Genomic DNA, 17,501 nt, shown 5'->3' with positions numbered 1-17,501 from the left:
GGGGGATTTACGGCGTCATATCCTCTGATGCAACAGGAAATACTCGAAGATGAGAAAGAGAATTGGTAGCACTAGCGACCGTCTATATCCTTATCTACATTACTGAGATGTAATCTAAGCTTTATTTTTACCTTCTAATGAATGAACAAAGTTCTATGAAAGATTATTGCCTCTCTTGTTTAACACGATATTACATTATTTTCAACTAGCTTTTGCTCGCAACCTCTCCCACATTATTTTCCCACGGAAACAATTTTTTCCAAAAGTAGCTAATATAATTGTCAATCTTTTAGCAAATACAAAGCGTGAGGTATATTAGTTGGGATCTTGGGATGTTATCCTGCCATATTCCTTCTAGTTCCAAAAAATCGCACTAATTACTAAACCTCTCAAGCTCAACAACGAAAAGATCGCCATGTTTTGTAATCGGTGGTGGGCACGCAGATTAAAGCTAAACCGAAAGTTGACTGGTGCAACTGAGGCTTATAATTATATTTAGCAACATTGTTAATTGAATATACAAACATAAAATTGCAATATTTCGTCGGTTAAATGAAATGAATTAATTAACGTTTTACGTGCAAATCCGACATATTTTTAAGCTCAATGCATCGTGTGTAAGTGAGGTTAAGAATTTATATATTATTTTAAACTTCATAATGCTACACTCGTTGCCAAGTCTGACAGGTAAAATTTATAGCCAGCAGTAAATGTTTACGTTAAATGCTGTGCACGGCTTGAGGCCCTGTTCGCAAGTAGGGTGAAATCTGATAAGGACTGGCTCCGTACTGGCATTGCATGCTGTATAGCACTGCGGCACAGGTCATTGTGATATATGAGTAGATTAAAAAAAACGCGGCGTGTGTTCCCACCCTAGAATAGAAGTGGATGGCCTACGTTGAATTAAATTATTTTGACGGAACCACACGCCACGTGAATGTAATATTTGGTCGTTAGTTTACGACCTTGGTGAAAAGGACACGAACATTTTGATCGTAGCTCTCAAATATCTCTCCTCATTCATATTAACGTTAATTGAAATCGGTTAGTAACTATTTGTGGTTTATTTGATTAAGTTCAAATTGTGTACTGCGGTTTTGTGCTACCGTTGTTCTAATTTAATCAAACGCATTTGTACCTACGTAATTAATATACAATGTATTCAGCCCATAATATTACATTATATTTTAGTAACGACCCGTCGCGGCTTCGCTCGGGTAAAACAATAATAATTATACAACTAAACTCCTCTGGAATTTATTGGTGAACGCAACATTAGTTTTTGAGTTTATCCCGAACGTACAGAAAGGAAGAACTTTGTTTTATAAGTAGTATGTAAAGTATATACTACTATTAACTAGGCAACTTCATGTGCGTATGGTCTGATGGCCTACATAACTTAGTTCTATGAATATGAACATATATTCTTGGGATTTAATAAACATCCAATACACTTTTGGAAGTTAAAATTAGATTTTTTGAACGCCAAAGCAGCTAGTTATATAGTTTTCTATCTCTCTTTAGTTATAATGTCTTAAGTCGGGCCTTCAGTCCTTATATTGAGACTGAGAGCCCTGGACCTCATAATCTAAGGTCTTGCATTTTCAGTTACTAAGTACTTTAATTTTGTATCAAAGTAAGAATTTACATAATATAATTACTATTTTGCTTTGCTCTTCCGTTTCATATGAAAAAGCTTGCCCCGGAGCTGGCTAAAGAAAAGAACAGATATTATTACATGGTTGGTACAGTCAACTGCATGTCTAATGACTGCATGGTCTTTAAGTCATGGTAATAGCGGGGCGACTTTACAACGAGTTGTGCTGTTAGGTGTACCTACAGCCGCTGGACTTCAACGTTTGTTTGAGTCTAAAATGCACTCAAAGCAAATATGTCGCATATTTTCTTTTGCAAAGCCGGTTTTATTAATGTTTCAGTATAAAGCCTAAGTTTTTCGTAGTTAAATACTATGATACTTTTACATATATATATAATATGGTAGATTACAAGTTCAGAATATGTATGCTCTAGTTAAAATTTATATTGAGACCACTGCGACCACTGAGACAGTTTATAGACCGTAACAATGTTGCTGGATCATTATATGAACATTTAAAGCTGGTTGGAAAGTCCATTTAAAAAAATATCCTAACTAATATTATAAATGCTCTTTACGCTCTATCTACTCAACCATCTTGAAATTTTGCATACATATAGCTTGAAATACAGAGTACCTTTTATCCCAGAAAAATATGTGCTCCTGTGGGAAATCACGCGGGCGAAACCGCAGGTAAAAGCTAGTAAAATTATAGAAAATAAAATCGTAAAAAACTAACATTTTGAAACAATTTTTATTAAGAAGTCATCAGTATAAACGCAATATTTAAGGTAGCTGTCGAACAAACGAAACATTTTTCGCTAGGATATTACTTAATCGTGACATCACCTTGGAGTATAATTTAATCACAGCAATTTTTTCACTGGTGTTTCTAATAATACCTCTATAAGTGCCTTCAAATCAAAATAAAAATTGTCAACTACCCCATTAGGAGTAACCTTTAATATCACTTATGGACCGTTGCTAAACGTACCTAGTTAGATATTGATAGTACGAGTATAAACTCCGAAATAAATATATTCTTCTTCATAGTCGTATTCCTCATGGCTGAGGGTCGTGGTCATTACGTGGAATGAAACACACACAACAACTTTCTTGGCATTATTAATGGATTGGTTTGCCATTGCCTTCTTCAATTCGCACACAAGTTAATAATAATCAACCAGTGTGCAAGTTTCCTCACATGTTTTCCTTCACCGGAAGCATGTTGTGGTATAGGAAAACTACTATACATGAGTCAGATTGGTATACAAACTCATGTGGCACGAATAGGATTCGAACCTGGGACCTTTCGATCCACAGGCGGGCGTCTTAACCATTACACCACCACAGCTAATAAATAATATATAGCTACATAGATATATTTTTATTTCGTAGCTTGTATGAGATCTTTTTTTACCGCAAGGAAAAACCAGCAAATCGTCGCATCCGCCAAAGTTCAGCGAACTGTTTGAGAATTAGAGTATATAGCCGACATTAATTGATTAATTTGGGACTCACACTGCCCATTACCTCATATTATAAACCTTTGCAATGGCTACTCTCAACATCGGATCTCATTACAGGGGCGTATATCCATCTGTTTTCCGTAATCACAGCTACAATTACCCTGAGGTAATTGTAATGTTGCTGACAACATCATGGCTTCTCATTCGGGTCGTCACTTTCACCCAGATGCGAGATTACCTGGTTCATTGCCATGGTCATTGTGGACATACATTTAGATGGTAGTGATAAATAGTGTCAAAATAGAGATGTTATGATTATATAGTGTGATATTTGTAATTTGCGCTTGATAGATGGAGTATGATACCCATCAGTGGGTCTAATATTTTCCCAGTTTGTTGTCAGAAAGTCAAGGAAAAGATAACATTTGATAAAGTCGACGTTATGAGAACAGCGGGAACTTAGTGGCCGCAAACCGATTTCTGGTCAAGTATCTTAATGAAGCAGCACTTTGAGACTAAACAGTTTAAATAACTTTTTAAGTACTACTTAATATTTTGATGATATTTTAATGTTATGTTATTGTATCATCATCATTTCAGTCTGTTTGTGCCCACTGCTGAGCACAGGCCTCTCTCCGCGTACGCCAACCTCCTCTGTCCTGTGCCTCTCTCATCCATGTACAACCTGCGACTTTTATTATATATGTCCGCCAATCTCATCGCAGGTCGCCCGACACCTCTCTCACCACTATTATTGTAAATTTCCTTTTTTTCTTATCGCGTGTGTTATTGCTAAAACCGGAGACAATGATACAGTAGAAACTTGGCTATATACGAGTATAAGTATATAAACTATTGGCGAAAAGTATAGCGTATGTCACTCTCCAGCTCCCCAACTATCTTCATGCCAAAAATCACCTCAATCGAATGCTCCGTGTTTATGTTAAAGAACGACAAGCACATTTATACTTGTCGACGCCAATAACACACACACAAAGTTGAAATATTCACATCCAAAGTTGAGATATATAGAAACACATTTCCGCAATGGTCGTTCTGAACTGAAGAACTTTGTTTTAAAGAAGCAAAGCCTCGGGCTATAGCTAGTGACGTCATAAGTCACCGTCGCGTCATTAACCCAGCCATAAAGAAGACGAGGAAGTTGCGTGTTTAAAACTTTTACGGAGTCAACTGCGCTTCGTAAATTACCCTCCATCTTGTGGGAAAATGTGGTGTGTAGGGTCACCAGGAAACCTGAATAATGTGACAAAATATTAGTGACCTAGTTGGCAGATTTAATAATACACTACCAATCCAACTAGCCTGTACACCAGTGATTGTGGCGTGAAGGTGGAGAAATATTTTTATATAAAAAATATTCGCTTAGAAATGAAATAAATTAATAAAAATATGAGCTAGTACAAATAGCCTAGATGGCGCTAATGTGCGCTCAAGTGGCAAAAGGCACCTTTTTCATTTCGAAAGAGGGGCTAATAATAGAAATCTTTTAAGTTCATAGGTCGACGTATAAATATGAATGCTGTATGTTTATAAATTAATTTTAAGTTGCAGTTTATAGGCGTTAAAACAAAAAATGTATGACAGTATCATGTTATATGTATATATATATATATATATATATATATATATATATATATATATATATGTATATATATATATGTATATATATATATATATATGTATATATATATATATGTGTATATATATATATATATATATATACCATTTGCTTTATATGTTTTAAAGATTTCAACAGATTATAAGTAAGTTTTACGAACGAAATTTACATGCTGAGATGTAAAAAAAATTGGATCCCAGATTCGAACTCACACCCAAGCCTAACCGGGAGAGTACATTTTTTTCATGTCGTTAATTAAACTTAAGTTTTAACCTCAAGTCCTCATACCATACCTCCAACCTCAAGTCAAAATACAAAAGCCATTCAAATTAAAAGGATCATAGATAAATTCTAACGCCTGGTTACCCTAGCTGCTTGTTGCCATGGAAAGTGGAAAACAGGTGTTCCGATCACGCACGGGTTGATCTCAAAATATATATCTATGTGGAACGTTACGGAATTATAGTTATAGCAGAATGTAATAGTTATACTTATTCTATACTAGCTATTACACGCGGCTTCGTACTACATGTACGTATGCAAATTTTCAAGAAGATCGGTTGAGTAAATAGAGCGTTAATAATAATCATTTATTTCAGACAACACGATCATTATTTACATGATTAATAGATAACAAACTTACTTTCGCATTTATAATATTACTAGATGTTGCCCGGGGCTTCGCTCCCGTGGGAATTTTGAGATAAAATATAGCCTATAGCAATCTCGGATAACGTACCTTTCTAATGGTGAAATCGTGAATTTTTGAAATCGGTTCGGTAGTTTCGGAGATTACCCGCCTCAAACATACAAACTCACAAATGCTTACCTCTTTATAATAATTATAGTATAGATTTTTATAATTATAACTATGGATTGTAGAGAATATTGTAAATGGATGTGAATCTGACTTGTTATTTTTGAGTTTTCGAGTATGTTTGCTAACACTGGTGTCAGAGTAATTTATCTGTTATTTGAAATCTCACTCTTCATTCATAATTCGTAGAAAGTGACAACAATAGCAATAGTAAAACACCTGTCTCGCTCGATGCACAGATACGGTGACTAACACGCGGAAAATTGAAGATTTTATTTTAACCAATGATTCTTGTGGCGTAATTTACGATAAATTAATTATTATTGTCTAGTAATGCGTTAGATGCGCTTCGTTGGACCTCTGATGGAAGTTTCGAGATAAAACTCATTCGCGTAGGAGTTATTTCAGATTTTACTCTAAATAATGCATTCATATAAATCCATTTTATAGTTTTATCTTCCTTACAAACCATTGAACATTTAAAATATATTACACAGGTTCAAATTATGAAGTAAACTATACCATACACCTCTATGAAATAATAAAATGTGAAAACTCATTCAAAAAACTAGCATAATCAAAAGGTCAAAGTTTATTCAAAATAATAATGAATAACAGCGAAACCTCGGAAGATCTATCTAAATGTAAATAACTTACAGAAAAGTGTGAGCGAACATGTAGTTTGTAGCATCGGAAAAAGTGATTTAATGTATATAATTTTTTACTTTCAAGGTTGAACCCAGGGATGGATCATAGATTTTTAGGTTTACCGAGGGGCCCGTGATATCCGAGTCCTCAAATAATTTCATACAGTGAATCTCTCACTTCCCTTTCGTACAGACTGGCGTATCAAACGATTTGCATATATTCTAACTGTCCGATTTCGACAATAAATTATTTCTTCAATTTGAATAATTAATAAATAGAATAAATAAATATATTGGGACAAATCACACAGATTGAGATAGCCCCAAAGTAAGTTCGAGACTTGCGTTATGGGATACTAACCCAACGATACTATATTTTGTAACAAATACATATATAGATAAACATCCAAGTCCCAGGCCAATCAGAAAAAGATTATTTTCCATCATGACCCGACCGGGGATCGAACCCGGGACCTCTCGGTTCAGTGGCAAGAACTTTACCTTTACCTTTAAATATGAGATTTTAATCGAGGTTGAATTTTGACAAATATGGATTTTTGTAAATAAAAAGTTCTGCATTTGATTCTATTATTCTTCTGTTCTACTATAGATGCTACTAACTACTAGTCCCGTCCCAGCGAAGGTAGCGTCCCAGCTTCGCTCGAGTGGTATAAAAATAAATTACAACCAATTATCAGACCTACTGAATACACAAATAAAATTTAGTCACAATCGGTGATCCATCGAAAAGGGAGCATGATAACTAAAACCGTGACACGAGAATGTTAAATATTAGATCTATAAAACAATGTTCCTTGATGGCCAAGGGTTCTGCATACTTTATTTTATAACCAGCACGGGAAGCGACAACTGTTTTAACCTATGATTTTATAGCACTTCCCGCGTTATCGAACCTTGTGAGCATGGGTTTCATACATTGGTTTAAATTTTGCAATCGACCTGTCATTTTATCTTAGACCGCGATTATTTGTCTCAAGTGCAAGCATGGCTACAAGATGGCTGATGTGTTTTGAAAAGAAATTATCGACTTTTGACAATTTAGTGGCTTAAATTTATATTTTCGAGACCCAGATAAAACCCGTGCTTGCATATTTATTTATTTTTAACATGTTCAAGGAGAACCAACAGCTTGTATTTTTAAAAACTAGATATATATCAATTGGTTACAAGAAACCAATTATAGGTTCCCGCTGATAATGATACTTATAATATATTAGGTAGAAATGGGGTGAGACTGTTGCGCGAGCCATGCTACGGTCGCAGGGCCCTCTATTCACTTGGTCCGACCCTGTGTACACTACGCTCCGTATATTTGGGGTCAGCGTGGCGTATCATCGATCTTAGTAAGTTGGAGACTGGTTGTAGAACTAGTTATAGCCCTATTTACGGCCTTGGACGTTATCGAAAAGTCAATTTCTTGGTCCGTCGTCAATCTAGTTAAGAGATAAACCATTTTGGTAAAGAATATAGAATTATTTTGTTGAACTCTAGCGGGAAATGACGCTGAATTAAATTTAGAATAAAAACTAATAAAGCCGTGAAAATAAATGAAGTATCATATCAATAAATGCAGCAAAAATGCAATATCATCTTGAAGTGGTGTGAGTGAGTGGAGACCTCCAAGACCGTCCGCCTGTGATCGAAAGTTCCCAGGTTCGAATCCTACTCGTGCCACATGAGTTTGTATACCAATCTGACTCATGTATTGTAGTTTTCATAGACCATCAATTGCTTCCGTTGAAGGAAAACATCGTGAGGAAACCTACACGCTGGTTGACACTAGTTCACTAGTGTGTATGCGACTACTACCACTAGATACGGCAGTAAGTAACCGTAAAAAGTCATGTCAGATGCCTTTAGGCGACTCGAATAAAATCTGACACCAGGTGTTTAGCAACAACTCACTCGATAAGCTATCTATTGCACATTTTCTACTAATTTCTCTTTTTTTTTTTAACAAAAAAGTATAGGATCTACTTTTAGTAAATATATATAACAAATAACAATAAAGCTATTTAAAAAATGTAGATTACAATTTTTAACTGCAATATAATAAAATTGGACTTTGCTATAATCCCAAGGAGATTGGCTAACTATACAATCGTCATATTCAGCAAACACCTGCTAAACGAGCTATTGATGCACTAAACAGTAAAGCTATTAGATTAGTTGAGACGTAGGTTGTATATATAGTTATATGTGATTCAAGATTGTTGATTAAGAAAATTACCTATGTTAATGGCTCGTATATGATTAAAGATTAAAAATAAACGCAACTTTAATCTTTGTTTAAAATTTATCCATTTCTTGTTCTGTATATTAATGAATCTTAAAATATCCCTCATCTGAACGTCTTCCAGGTTCTTCCTCAGCCATTAAAATGCCAGAGTTCGATTCGTACATTTTCTAGTCAATTTCAGACAGTGTACGGCTTTAGTTATCAGAAGACTTACCACGAAACATACGAACACGTTGCACGTTACTAACGTCCACATTCTGTCTCTTTTTCCCATTTCACGTAAACATCGTGTAAAATAAAGAAAGAACGTGTGGACGCAATGACGTGTTACCTGTTTTAAGTTTCAAGGTAGCCCCCCCCAGATCACTGGCACGCATGTCGTCTTTAATGACTTCATAGAAATTAGATCGAGTTCATGCTATGGGTTCATGGAATCATAAGTACATAATATAAAATATTCGTTAATTATACCACATTTTCCTATACTAGTAATCAAGCAAAATTTTATATACATTCGCATTTTCGAAAAAGATACTAACGATTTTGTTGAAATTTGAACGATTTCGTTTGCTTGCCCGTTACTTTTGTAATAACAATATATTTGTTTATTCAGACTTGTGTCCGTCTTTGTTAGTACCTAGTACATTAACCCCTATTGTTTAATAAGTTTTACAAAAATGTCATTTTTGACACAAGCTATTATTGTTATCAGAGAGATTTTATTGCATTCAATGTGTGACTAAAAATCGTTGAGCAGTTTCCACGTCTGAAGCCGTTCCTGGATGCACTGTCTGGTCATGTTTATCATAAGCATGTTATCAACTAAACGTAAGAACAAAATTTCAGCTCAATCGGTTTAAGTTGCAAGATTCCATCCGAGACAGTAAGTGACTACATAACAGTTTTACTAAGTACTTAGTACACGTTATATTCTCAGCAGTGCTTATTATGTAATCTCAAAGTATAGAGTTTGAAAAATACTACCTCTCAGTACCGATCAATATTGTCCCGGTTTCTTCCTCAGCCATCAAGCATCGGAACCTAGCCTATTCTAAACGACATATTTTATAGGTATTAGACATATTCCAAAAACGGAAGAAAGTGTTACAAATATTGTATAATTGTATTACTAGGTCATAATCGGCGAGTTGAAGCCGGTTTAGCGTCGCGCGATGTCTACCAAACCAGTTTGCAAAGTTATCTGTTATTTTTTATATCCCAACTTAGAATAAAACGTATAGACGGTATGGAAACATTTGTACAGAGTTTATTATACTTTCAAATTATTATTTTATTTTAGTTTTTGACAGTAACAACAGATTTCTTGTTTCATTTGTTAAACTACTGTTAGACTTCTTTCTCTTTAGGTAAAATAACCTAAAAGGAATGTTTTTTTTAAATGTAATATTAAAAACTTGTACGGATTAATGTATTAGATACTTTATATAAGCAATTATATCCAAATTATAACTTGTCGGATAGGTCATCGTAATAAAGAATTCAAAAAATCTATTTTATTTTTTTCTTCATAGTCGTATTTCCTGCCTGAAGGTCATTACGTGGAATGAATCATACACAACAACATTTATATGTTAGTTTATCCCGATATCTACCCAATTTATTTTCTTGAGAGATGTGACACCATAGATCAAGTATTTTATATATGTGTCTTTTATCTATGTGTATTGTATCTATGACATACTCCTGTATATTAAAGTTAGTTCGTAAACTAAAGTAGTATATTTTGACGACCTCGGTGGCGCAGTGGTAAAGTGCTTGCCTCTGAACCGAGAGGTCCCGGGTTCGATCCCCGGTCGGGTCATGATGGAAAATGATCTTTTTCTAATTGGCCCGGGTCTTGGATGTTTATCTATACATGTATTTGTTATAAAATATAGTATCATTAGTTAGTATCCGATAACACAAGTCTCGAACTTACTTTGGGGCTAGCTCAATCTGTGTGATTTATCCTAATATATTTATTTATTTGTATTTTTAAGTCCGCAATCGCTGCCGCTGTCTCACGGGAACGGAACAGTGTTTACCGTAAAATGGTTGCTAGCTGTAATAAATAGTGAATGTTGGTGAAATATGTGCTATAAAATGTACGACCGCAGACAACCTGCCCAATTTCATAGCGAATTCGCTTTTATTACTTACTTATGAAAGTCCATACAACGCACGACGTGTATATGCAGTTTAATGTACAGTCAAAATCATACTTATTGCAAAATTCATGGTTATATCCACTTGGCAAAGGGTAACGTGATGTGTAGTTGACTGTACCGGTAAAGTTGAAGGTGTCAGAGGCCATGATGGTTAGCCATTTTGCAATAAACTTGGATTATAGCTACTTATCCGTGTGGATGTGTAATTGCATAAAAAATATGTCTTTTTAAGGGCAAACTGGGTTCTTGATCACTATCTAGAAACCATCTAAGATTAATATCATTTTTTTTCTACTTTTTTTTAAATATCTGACTTACTTATACGAAGACAAATTCGTTTTTAATTTTAATTTTTTATGGAGATGATCGATCTGATTATTAAGGCTGACGTGAAATGTATATTATTATTGATAAGTATTATATTTAATTCCTGTTAGGTGTATTCCAACTAGATAAAGAAAATAAAATTGTAGTTTTTTGTGTTTATCGCGTTCCTACATAAATAAATAATAAATAAATATCAGGACAAATCATACAGATTGAGCTAGCCCCAAAGTAAGTTCGAGACTTGTGTTATGGGATACTAACTCAACGATACTATATTTTATAACAAATACATATATAGATAAACATCCAAGACTCGGGCCAATCAGAAAAAGATCATTTTCCATCATGACCCGACCGGGATCGAACCCAGGACCTCTCGGTTCAGTGGCAAGAACTTTACCACTGCGCCACCGAGGTCGTCAAGACGCCATAGGAAAACTTTTTTATAATACTTGTACTTATAAGGACAACGTGTTATGTCAAAACAAAACTAGTGACACAAACTTGTATAAGAGGCTTATTAGAACTGCGAGGTTACCCGCGTTTTATAAATACCTGAGTCAAGATATATTCACTGATAGGTACCAATATTACACGGTACATAAATTCCCACATATCTACATACAATGATGTTCACAAATGATGCCAGAGTCAACCCGCGTCTCGCCTGAGACTCGCCTCAAAACCCGAATATAAAAGTACAGGTATCCAATAAATAATACTTGCAATTTTCTCCGAAACTTTTTGTACAACTTTCTTGTATTTCGTTATTGGACATTTAATTTATCGGCGCATAAAAAGATGCGCAAGACGCTTATGTTTCTTTGTGAAGATGGGTTTTGTTATGTAGGTTTCTGGGTTCAGTTGTTTAAGGAAAATGACTGCGTGTGTGAATCCGGTCCCTGAAACTGTCATGCCATCTTAAACACATTTCACAAAAGTGAAGTCTATTTTACAAAAGTGATTGTTTTTTAGTATTCAGGTTGCTTCCCATCCCAACCATAGAGGATCGGAGCCCAGGGTCTACTTTTTTGTCCTATTCGCATATAGTTTTTTGTACCATCGGCAGATACTAATTTCCTTCTGGACGACATCAAGCCAACTCTTCTCCTTCTGCCAGGAGCAGCCGACAGCGGGACAGTATTTCCTAAACTTACAACAAACAAAAAGGTTCATACTAAATTCACGTTAATTATTAGTTACGTACGTAAAAATAGTATTATTATTATTTCTTACGCCTTGAAAATTTATAGTAGGAACATTAAATTGCAAGTATTTCCAAAAAAATATTATAAAATAAGTACGAAGGTTTTATGAATGGGAATATTATGCGAACAATATTTTAACACAATCGAAAAACTGTGTTGTTTTTTATAGCAAACAAACAAACAGATATTGGAACAGTGACTACTATATTTTTTACTGCAGTAGCGCCGTCAGTCAAATGCAATATCTATACAGCACGAAACTTTCTCTGATTCCTTTAAAAACTAAATTACTTTCGAGTACATTCACTTTTAACCTTGAGATTGGAGCTTAGTCATAGCATAGACAAGAATTAAAGATAAAATTAAAATAAACCGCACATCATTGTCCGTAATATTCTCACTGCAGCGGCAAAAAGTTGTGATGACCAAAATTGGTGCTAACATAATTATCACGTCTCAAGATGCCAATCGCACTTTTATGTACTTAATAAATCAAAATTACTACGATTGTTAATGTGTAGTTGGGACATTCGTGTCCTTGTTGAAGGTTTGTGGGACGAAATCAAAATCAAAATCAAATTTATTCAGAAATTAGGCCTTCACTTCACTTCAAACTCAAAGCTACAAACTACTAGCATTTCGGAACGACCACTGCTGAGAAGAAATGCCGAAAAAAAATTCATCATCCTCAATCAAACAGTGTTGGTCCCTATTATGCCAGGGCTTACCATTTTTTAATATAAATTTATGTATAATTTTTTATCAGTGTAAGTACACAATAAAGTACATGGTCAAAAGGTATACTATATATATATATATATTAAGTATACCTTTTATATGTATATTATATGTATAATTAACCAAACAAAAAAAAAATTAATAAAAGATCGAGCTGACCAGTTCCCCCCGGCAGCACCCGTTCACGAGTTGACGCGTGAGTCAGCCATCGCGAAGCTCAACCACAATAGAGGGAACCTCCCGACCCGATCCACGACGCCGCCATCGGTTTGACCATTTGAGTGTGCATGACGTACTCGATCTCCATAATCTAACATAATAGATACCTATGTTACTTTCAGACACTGGAAGATCACAAATCACGTATATGTTTTACGTATTGTTTGACGGCCCACAAACTACTATAATAGCTAAAATAAATTGGGGGTAAAATAAGGGTGTTATCTATCTGTACGTACAATATCGGTGTTGAAACGATGGTGTGTTTAAATTAACTTGAAGTGTCTGTCAGACACTTAAAGTTAATTTATTGTACACTCTATACAGACTTTTCTACTTCTTAGGAATTTACATATATAAAAGTTAATATTTTTTGGATCCACCCTTAAAAGTACCACTCCATATCCTCCCCGGGGACGTCGTACGAAAAAACTAATATATAAGCGGATAAACAATGGCATTGCCAAGGAAGTGTTGATATCAGGTCATCAAGCAAACGACCGGTAGTAAAATCTCGAAAATTTAAAAGGTTTATTATTTTTCGCTGAGCCAGGGATTCGCGGCGCCACATCCCTAAATGCAACCGGGAACATACGAGGATGGGACAGAGAGAATAATCACGGCAATAAATTAGCATGAACAAGGCAAAAGCACAGCAAACAGTGACACGCAGTCTACACAAATATTATAGCAGCAGTTCATGTCGGCAAATATTTTACTAAAATAAGTAACTATCCTTAGTTCAGTATCCACTAACTAAGTATATTTGGCGACCTGAGTGTCAATGTGTTTAAGAACATCCGTTTTCATTTAGTGCAATACTTTGGAACTCTTCGATATAGGTAGTAACTACTGTTGGCCGCGGCTTCGCCTACGGTATTATTTATTTTATTTATTTGTTATTTAAATACAACGGTACATGTGCTTAATTACAGTATTTATAAAAGGAAGAAAAGAAAAATCTTATAACAATATCACATTAAAAAGAAACATAAAAAATATTATTGTATTTTTAATACAAGCAAGTCGACTCACATTCGTCATTCTCGCAAAACCGCAAACAACACTGGCAAGCATCTTACATCCATCAGCAAACACATTACATTCAGGTTCCTGGTTCAAGAACGCATTGAGCGGAGACTGTGCATGGGACACTTGTAGTAAGTAGCCTGTCACTTTCCACACCAAAAATCACCTCAATCCAATGCTCTGTTTTGACGTGAAATGATAGACAAACACACTTTCATGCTTATAACATTAGTATTTATAGACTCCTTATGATCGAGGGTGGTGGCTAGAGTGGTAGAGCTGAAAAATAATCAACTTTAATTAACGTAAATTATTTTTCAGCTACTTGCGAGTGCAGGTTTTCTCAAGAGTCTTGATCGTGACCTTTATCCAATTCCCAAAGAGAGTTGACATCAGGCAAGCGGCCAATCGCAAAACGACAGTCGAATCTTCAAAAATTGAAGATTACACTATTACGCTGACCCTGGGCTTCAGGCGTCACAGCCCACCCGAAAATGAGAGAGGAGCAATTACCAGAACGTTATCTCAGTAAAAGGTTTTTGATTTAGATAATGATTAAGCGACACTGGAGCGAACTACTCATTACAATATAGCTTGGTGATTTTGTGAGGGGAAATCGCTCGGGACCTCGGTAGTCAATTTTGCCTAATATCCGTTTCCGGCGCATCTGTCAATCAGAACACCAGTAATAAAAAAAATTGAGTTGCTTGTGTTGAGACATACTATGTTCTATGCATTCTAGACATCCTTGCGAAACGTCAGGATAAACAATATTAGAAATCGCAGTCCAGGAATAGCGACGGGAGGAAAACCTCGGTGAAGACCTAGTTTAAACTTCAATACTAGTACACTACTAGTAATATTGTCAAATTCTAAGTATATTTTCTACCTTCCTTGGCACTTAACTGTACACTGTTTAATGTGTGTTTAATAACAAATTTAATATTTAGCAACACAGCTATAACATTTTGTTAAACGTACTCATAAATTTATTCATAGATATTATATAAAATCTGTCGCATCTGTCTGTCTGTAGTTATGAACGCGATAAACACAAATACCACCTGATATTTGTACGGTTTTCTACACTACTACTTTTTTGTACAGTTTACTATGGTTTTACCCGAACGAAGCCGGGGCGAGCCGCTAGTTTAAAATCTATATAAATAAGTTATAAACCGGTGAGCGTTTACCACAGATATACTTTTTTGAGTACCTATCAAATTATTTGATAAAGGCCCATTCATAAACTTGAAATAATCTCAGTTACAACTGCCAAGAACACGTTATGTTAACGAATGGGGTAATAAATAAACACACAGATGCTTTGACTCGGGGTCCTTCGCGAATCTGTTACTTGACCCAATTAAACCAGTTCTAACTCTGCCGACTGGTTGGTTTTTGTTTTATCATTTAATTATGGTATGCCATTTCCCTAGTTTTTAAGATTCCCGACCCATAGCGTGATCTCTGGTTCAGCTGTCTCTTTTCGTCAAACTTTTAGCTAACATAGTCCATAAAACAATAGTGTGGTTAAACTCATAAAAGTATTTATGAGTGCAAAAGTTAGTCTGTCATCTTTCATAGCGAACCGTTGGGATTTTAGTGACATTTGGCATAGATAAGTACCTATAGTTAATGACCTTAGGTCAAACATAGGGTAGTAATATATGCTTATATAATCTAAGGGTAGTATGTGTGGAGCTGAGCGCAACAGATAGTAATTTATATGGCAATGAAATTAGAATTAGAAAAATATTTATTCGTAACATTTTTCTATTCCAATTCTAACAATGACGAATGAAGCCCTGCGACCTAATAAAATTGAAATATATAGATAGTAAATTAAGGAAATTTTGTATACTTACCTAATTAAAACTAACTTAATTTTTATCAATGTAGCAACAATGGACACTTTATCAATAGATATTTTTTGTAGGTCTCTATTTAATGCGAAACTTTCGATGAATATAAACTTGATTATGTATTCTTTTAAATGTAGGTATCAAGAACAGCCCACATTCGGACACAGTCATCGTATACCTAGTAGTTAAAAAAGAAACGTCGACTATGGGTTTGTTACACGATACACGAAAGGGAGAGTAATGTGCGGTCAACAATTTCTTAATTACGCATTCACGAAAGTGATTGTTTCGAATTAACTATACGAGTATGTGTGTAAATTTTCAATCATGCGGGAGTAATTTTAAAAAAATCGTGAGTGGACGTGATACACTGGTATGTTCGACTATGACGATTAATAATCACGAACACTAACACTCACTTTTAATAACTTATGTACTTGAGTACCTAAGGGTTAATTATTTTACTAGGTGTTAGTTTCAGTTTAAACTTTCTATAATTACTTAGTTGCTTTTGAAGATTGACAACATTTAGGTACGTACGGCGAATTTTTATACTAAGCTCCTTCGATACTTTCGTTTCTACCATCATTCTTAATTAATTTGAAACAAACTCCTTGAAATGTCTGAATGTAATTAAAAAAACAACTAGATCATTTACTGTTTCTTAGACCATGATGTTGAAATTGTTAACATTTGACCTTTGTACGTATTCAAAAAAACCGGTAAAATAGCAAGTTTTATGTCACTTCGTAAAGAAAGTAAGCCAAAAGTACTTACTGGATGCAAATCCTCTTCCTTGCTCCACCGAAGTATCATTTCTGAACAGGTTTCCTCCTGTGTTTATTCTTCTGATCAAATCACTCTTTTTATTCACCTTTCTTTTCTTAGTTTTAACTATTTTTCCACCACAACACGAATCTAATAAAACTAATATCACTAAAACAATCACTAAACACTTCAAAAAATTCGTAGGCATTTTATAGGTTTCATAATTGTAACTAAAAAAACTCTTTGGTCGTAAAATTTGTAGCTTATTTTTTAAATTGTATTCTATTGCGTTGAAAAAGTAAACTTAAGTTTTCGCGCGGCTTTTTGTTACTGGCCATTTTTGAACTGGAATTTGCGCCGCGCGTGCGCGATGGTTGCCGACGGACTGACCACATGAGATTCGCGCGCACCTTTCGCGTCGTGATCTCGGCCACAAAATTAAAGTAACAAAAAAGCAGATCGTTTTTAAGACAGGTACCTACGTAAGTACAAAAGGTAGACGTTAGTTTTTTGTAAAGTTTTTGTACCGTCTAGTAAAGTATCAGTAGTTGGGGCGCTTTCTCTAATTACTCAGACTGGTCAGGTCCGCACTCCAGGATACGCGTTTTTAGAACGTGATCGACTTATTTCTAAGTTCTACCTTTTCTGTGTCAACGTTGAATCGCATTTTTCCTGTAGAAACTTGACATTATTAACTACATTTTTATAAATTTTCCTTGTACTGTGTACTGAGTGTTAGATCAGTAGACA

General features: G+C 35.0%; 1 protein-coding gene across 4 annotated transcripts in view; it reads right to left on the bottom strand.

Annotated features, from left to right (window-relative positions):
- LOC128675515 (uncharacterized protein) overlaps positions 1–17,187 on the bottom strand; it is a 36,380-nt gene extending 19,193 nt beyond the window's left edge. For 3 of the 4 annotated variants that reach the window (XM_053754973.1, XM_053754974.1, XM_053754976.1), the window contains exon 1: positions 16,761–17,185. In XM_053754973.1, coding sequence (XP_053610948.1) covers positions 16,761–16,959 — 199 coding nt within the window. In that variant the 5' untranslated portion in view covers positions 16,960–17,185. Of the gene's footprint in view, positions 1–16,760 lie in introns of all 4 variants that reach the window. The other variant, XM_053754975.2, reaches the window with a different exon arrangement.
- Between the last annotated feature and the right edge of the window lie 314 nt (positions 17,188–17,501).

Source organism: Plodia interpunctella, chromosome 14 (genome assembly GCF_027563975.2).
Source record: "Plodia interpunctella isolate USDA-ARS_2022_Savannah chromosome 14, ilPloInte3.2, whole genome shotgun sequence".
Taxonomy (NCBI): domain Eukaryota; kingdom Metazoa; phylum Arthropoda; class Insecta; order Lepidoptera; family Pyralidae; genus Plodia; species Plodia interpunctella.
The sequence above is the reverse complement of the archived record's forward strand: the minus strand, read 5'-3'. Positions and strand labels throughout refer to the sequence as shown.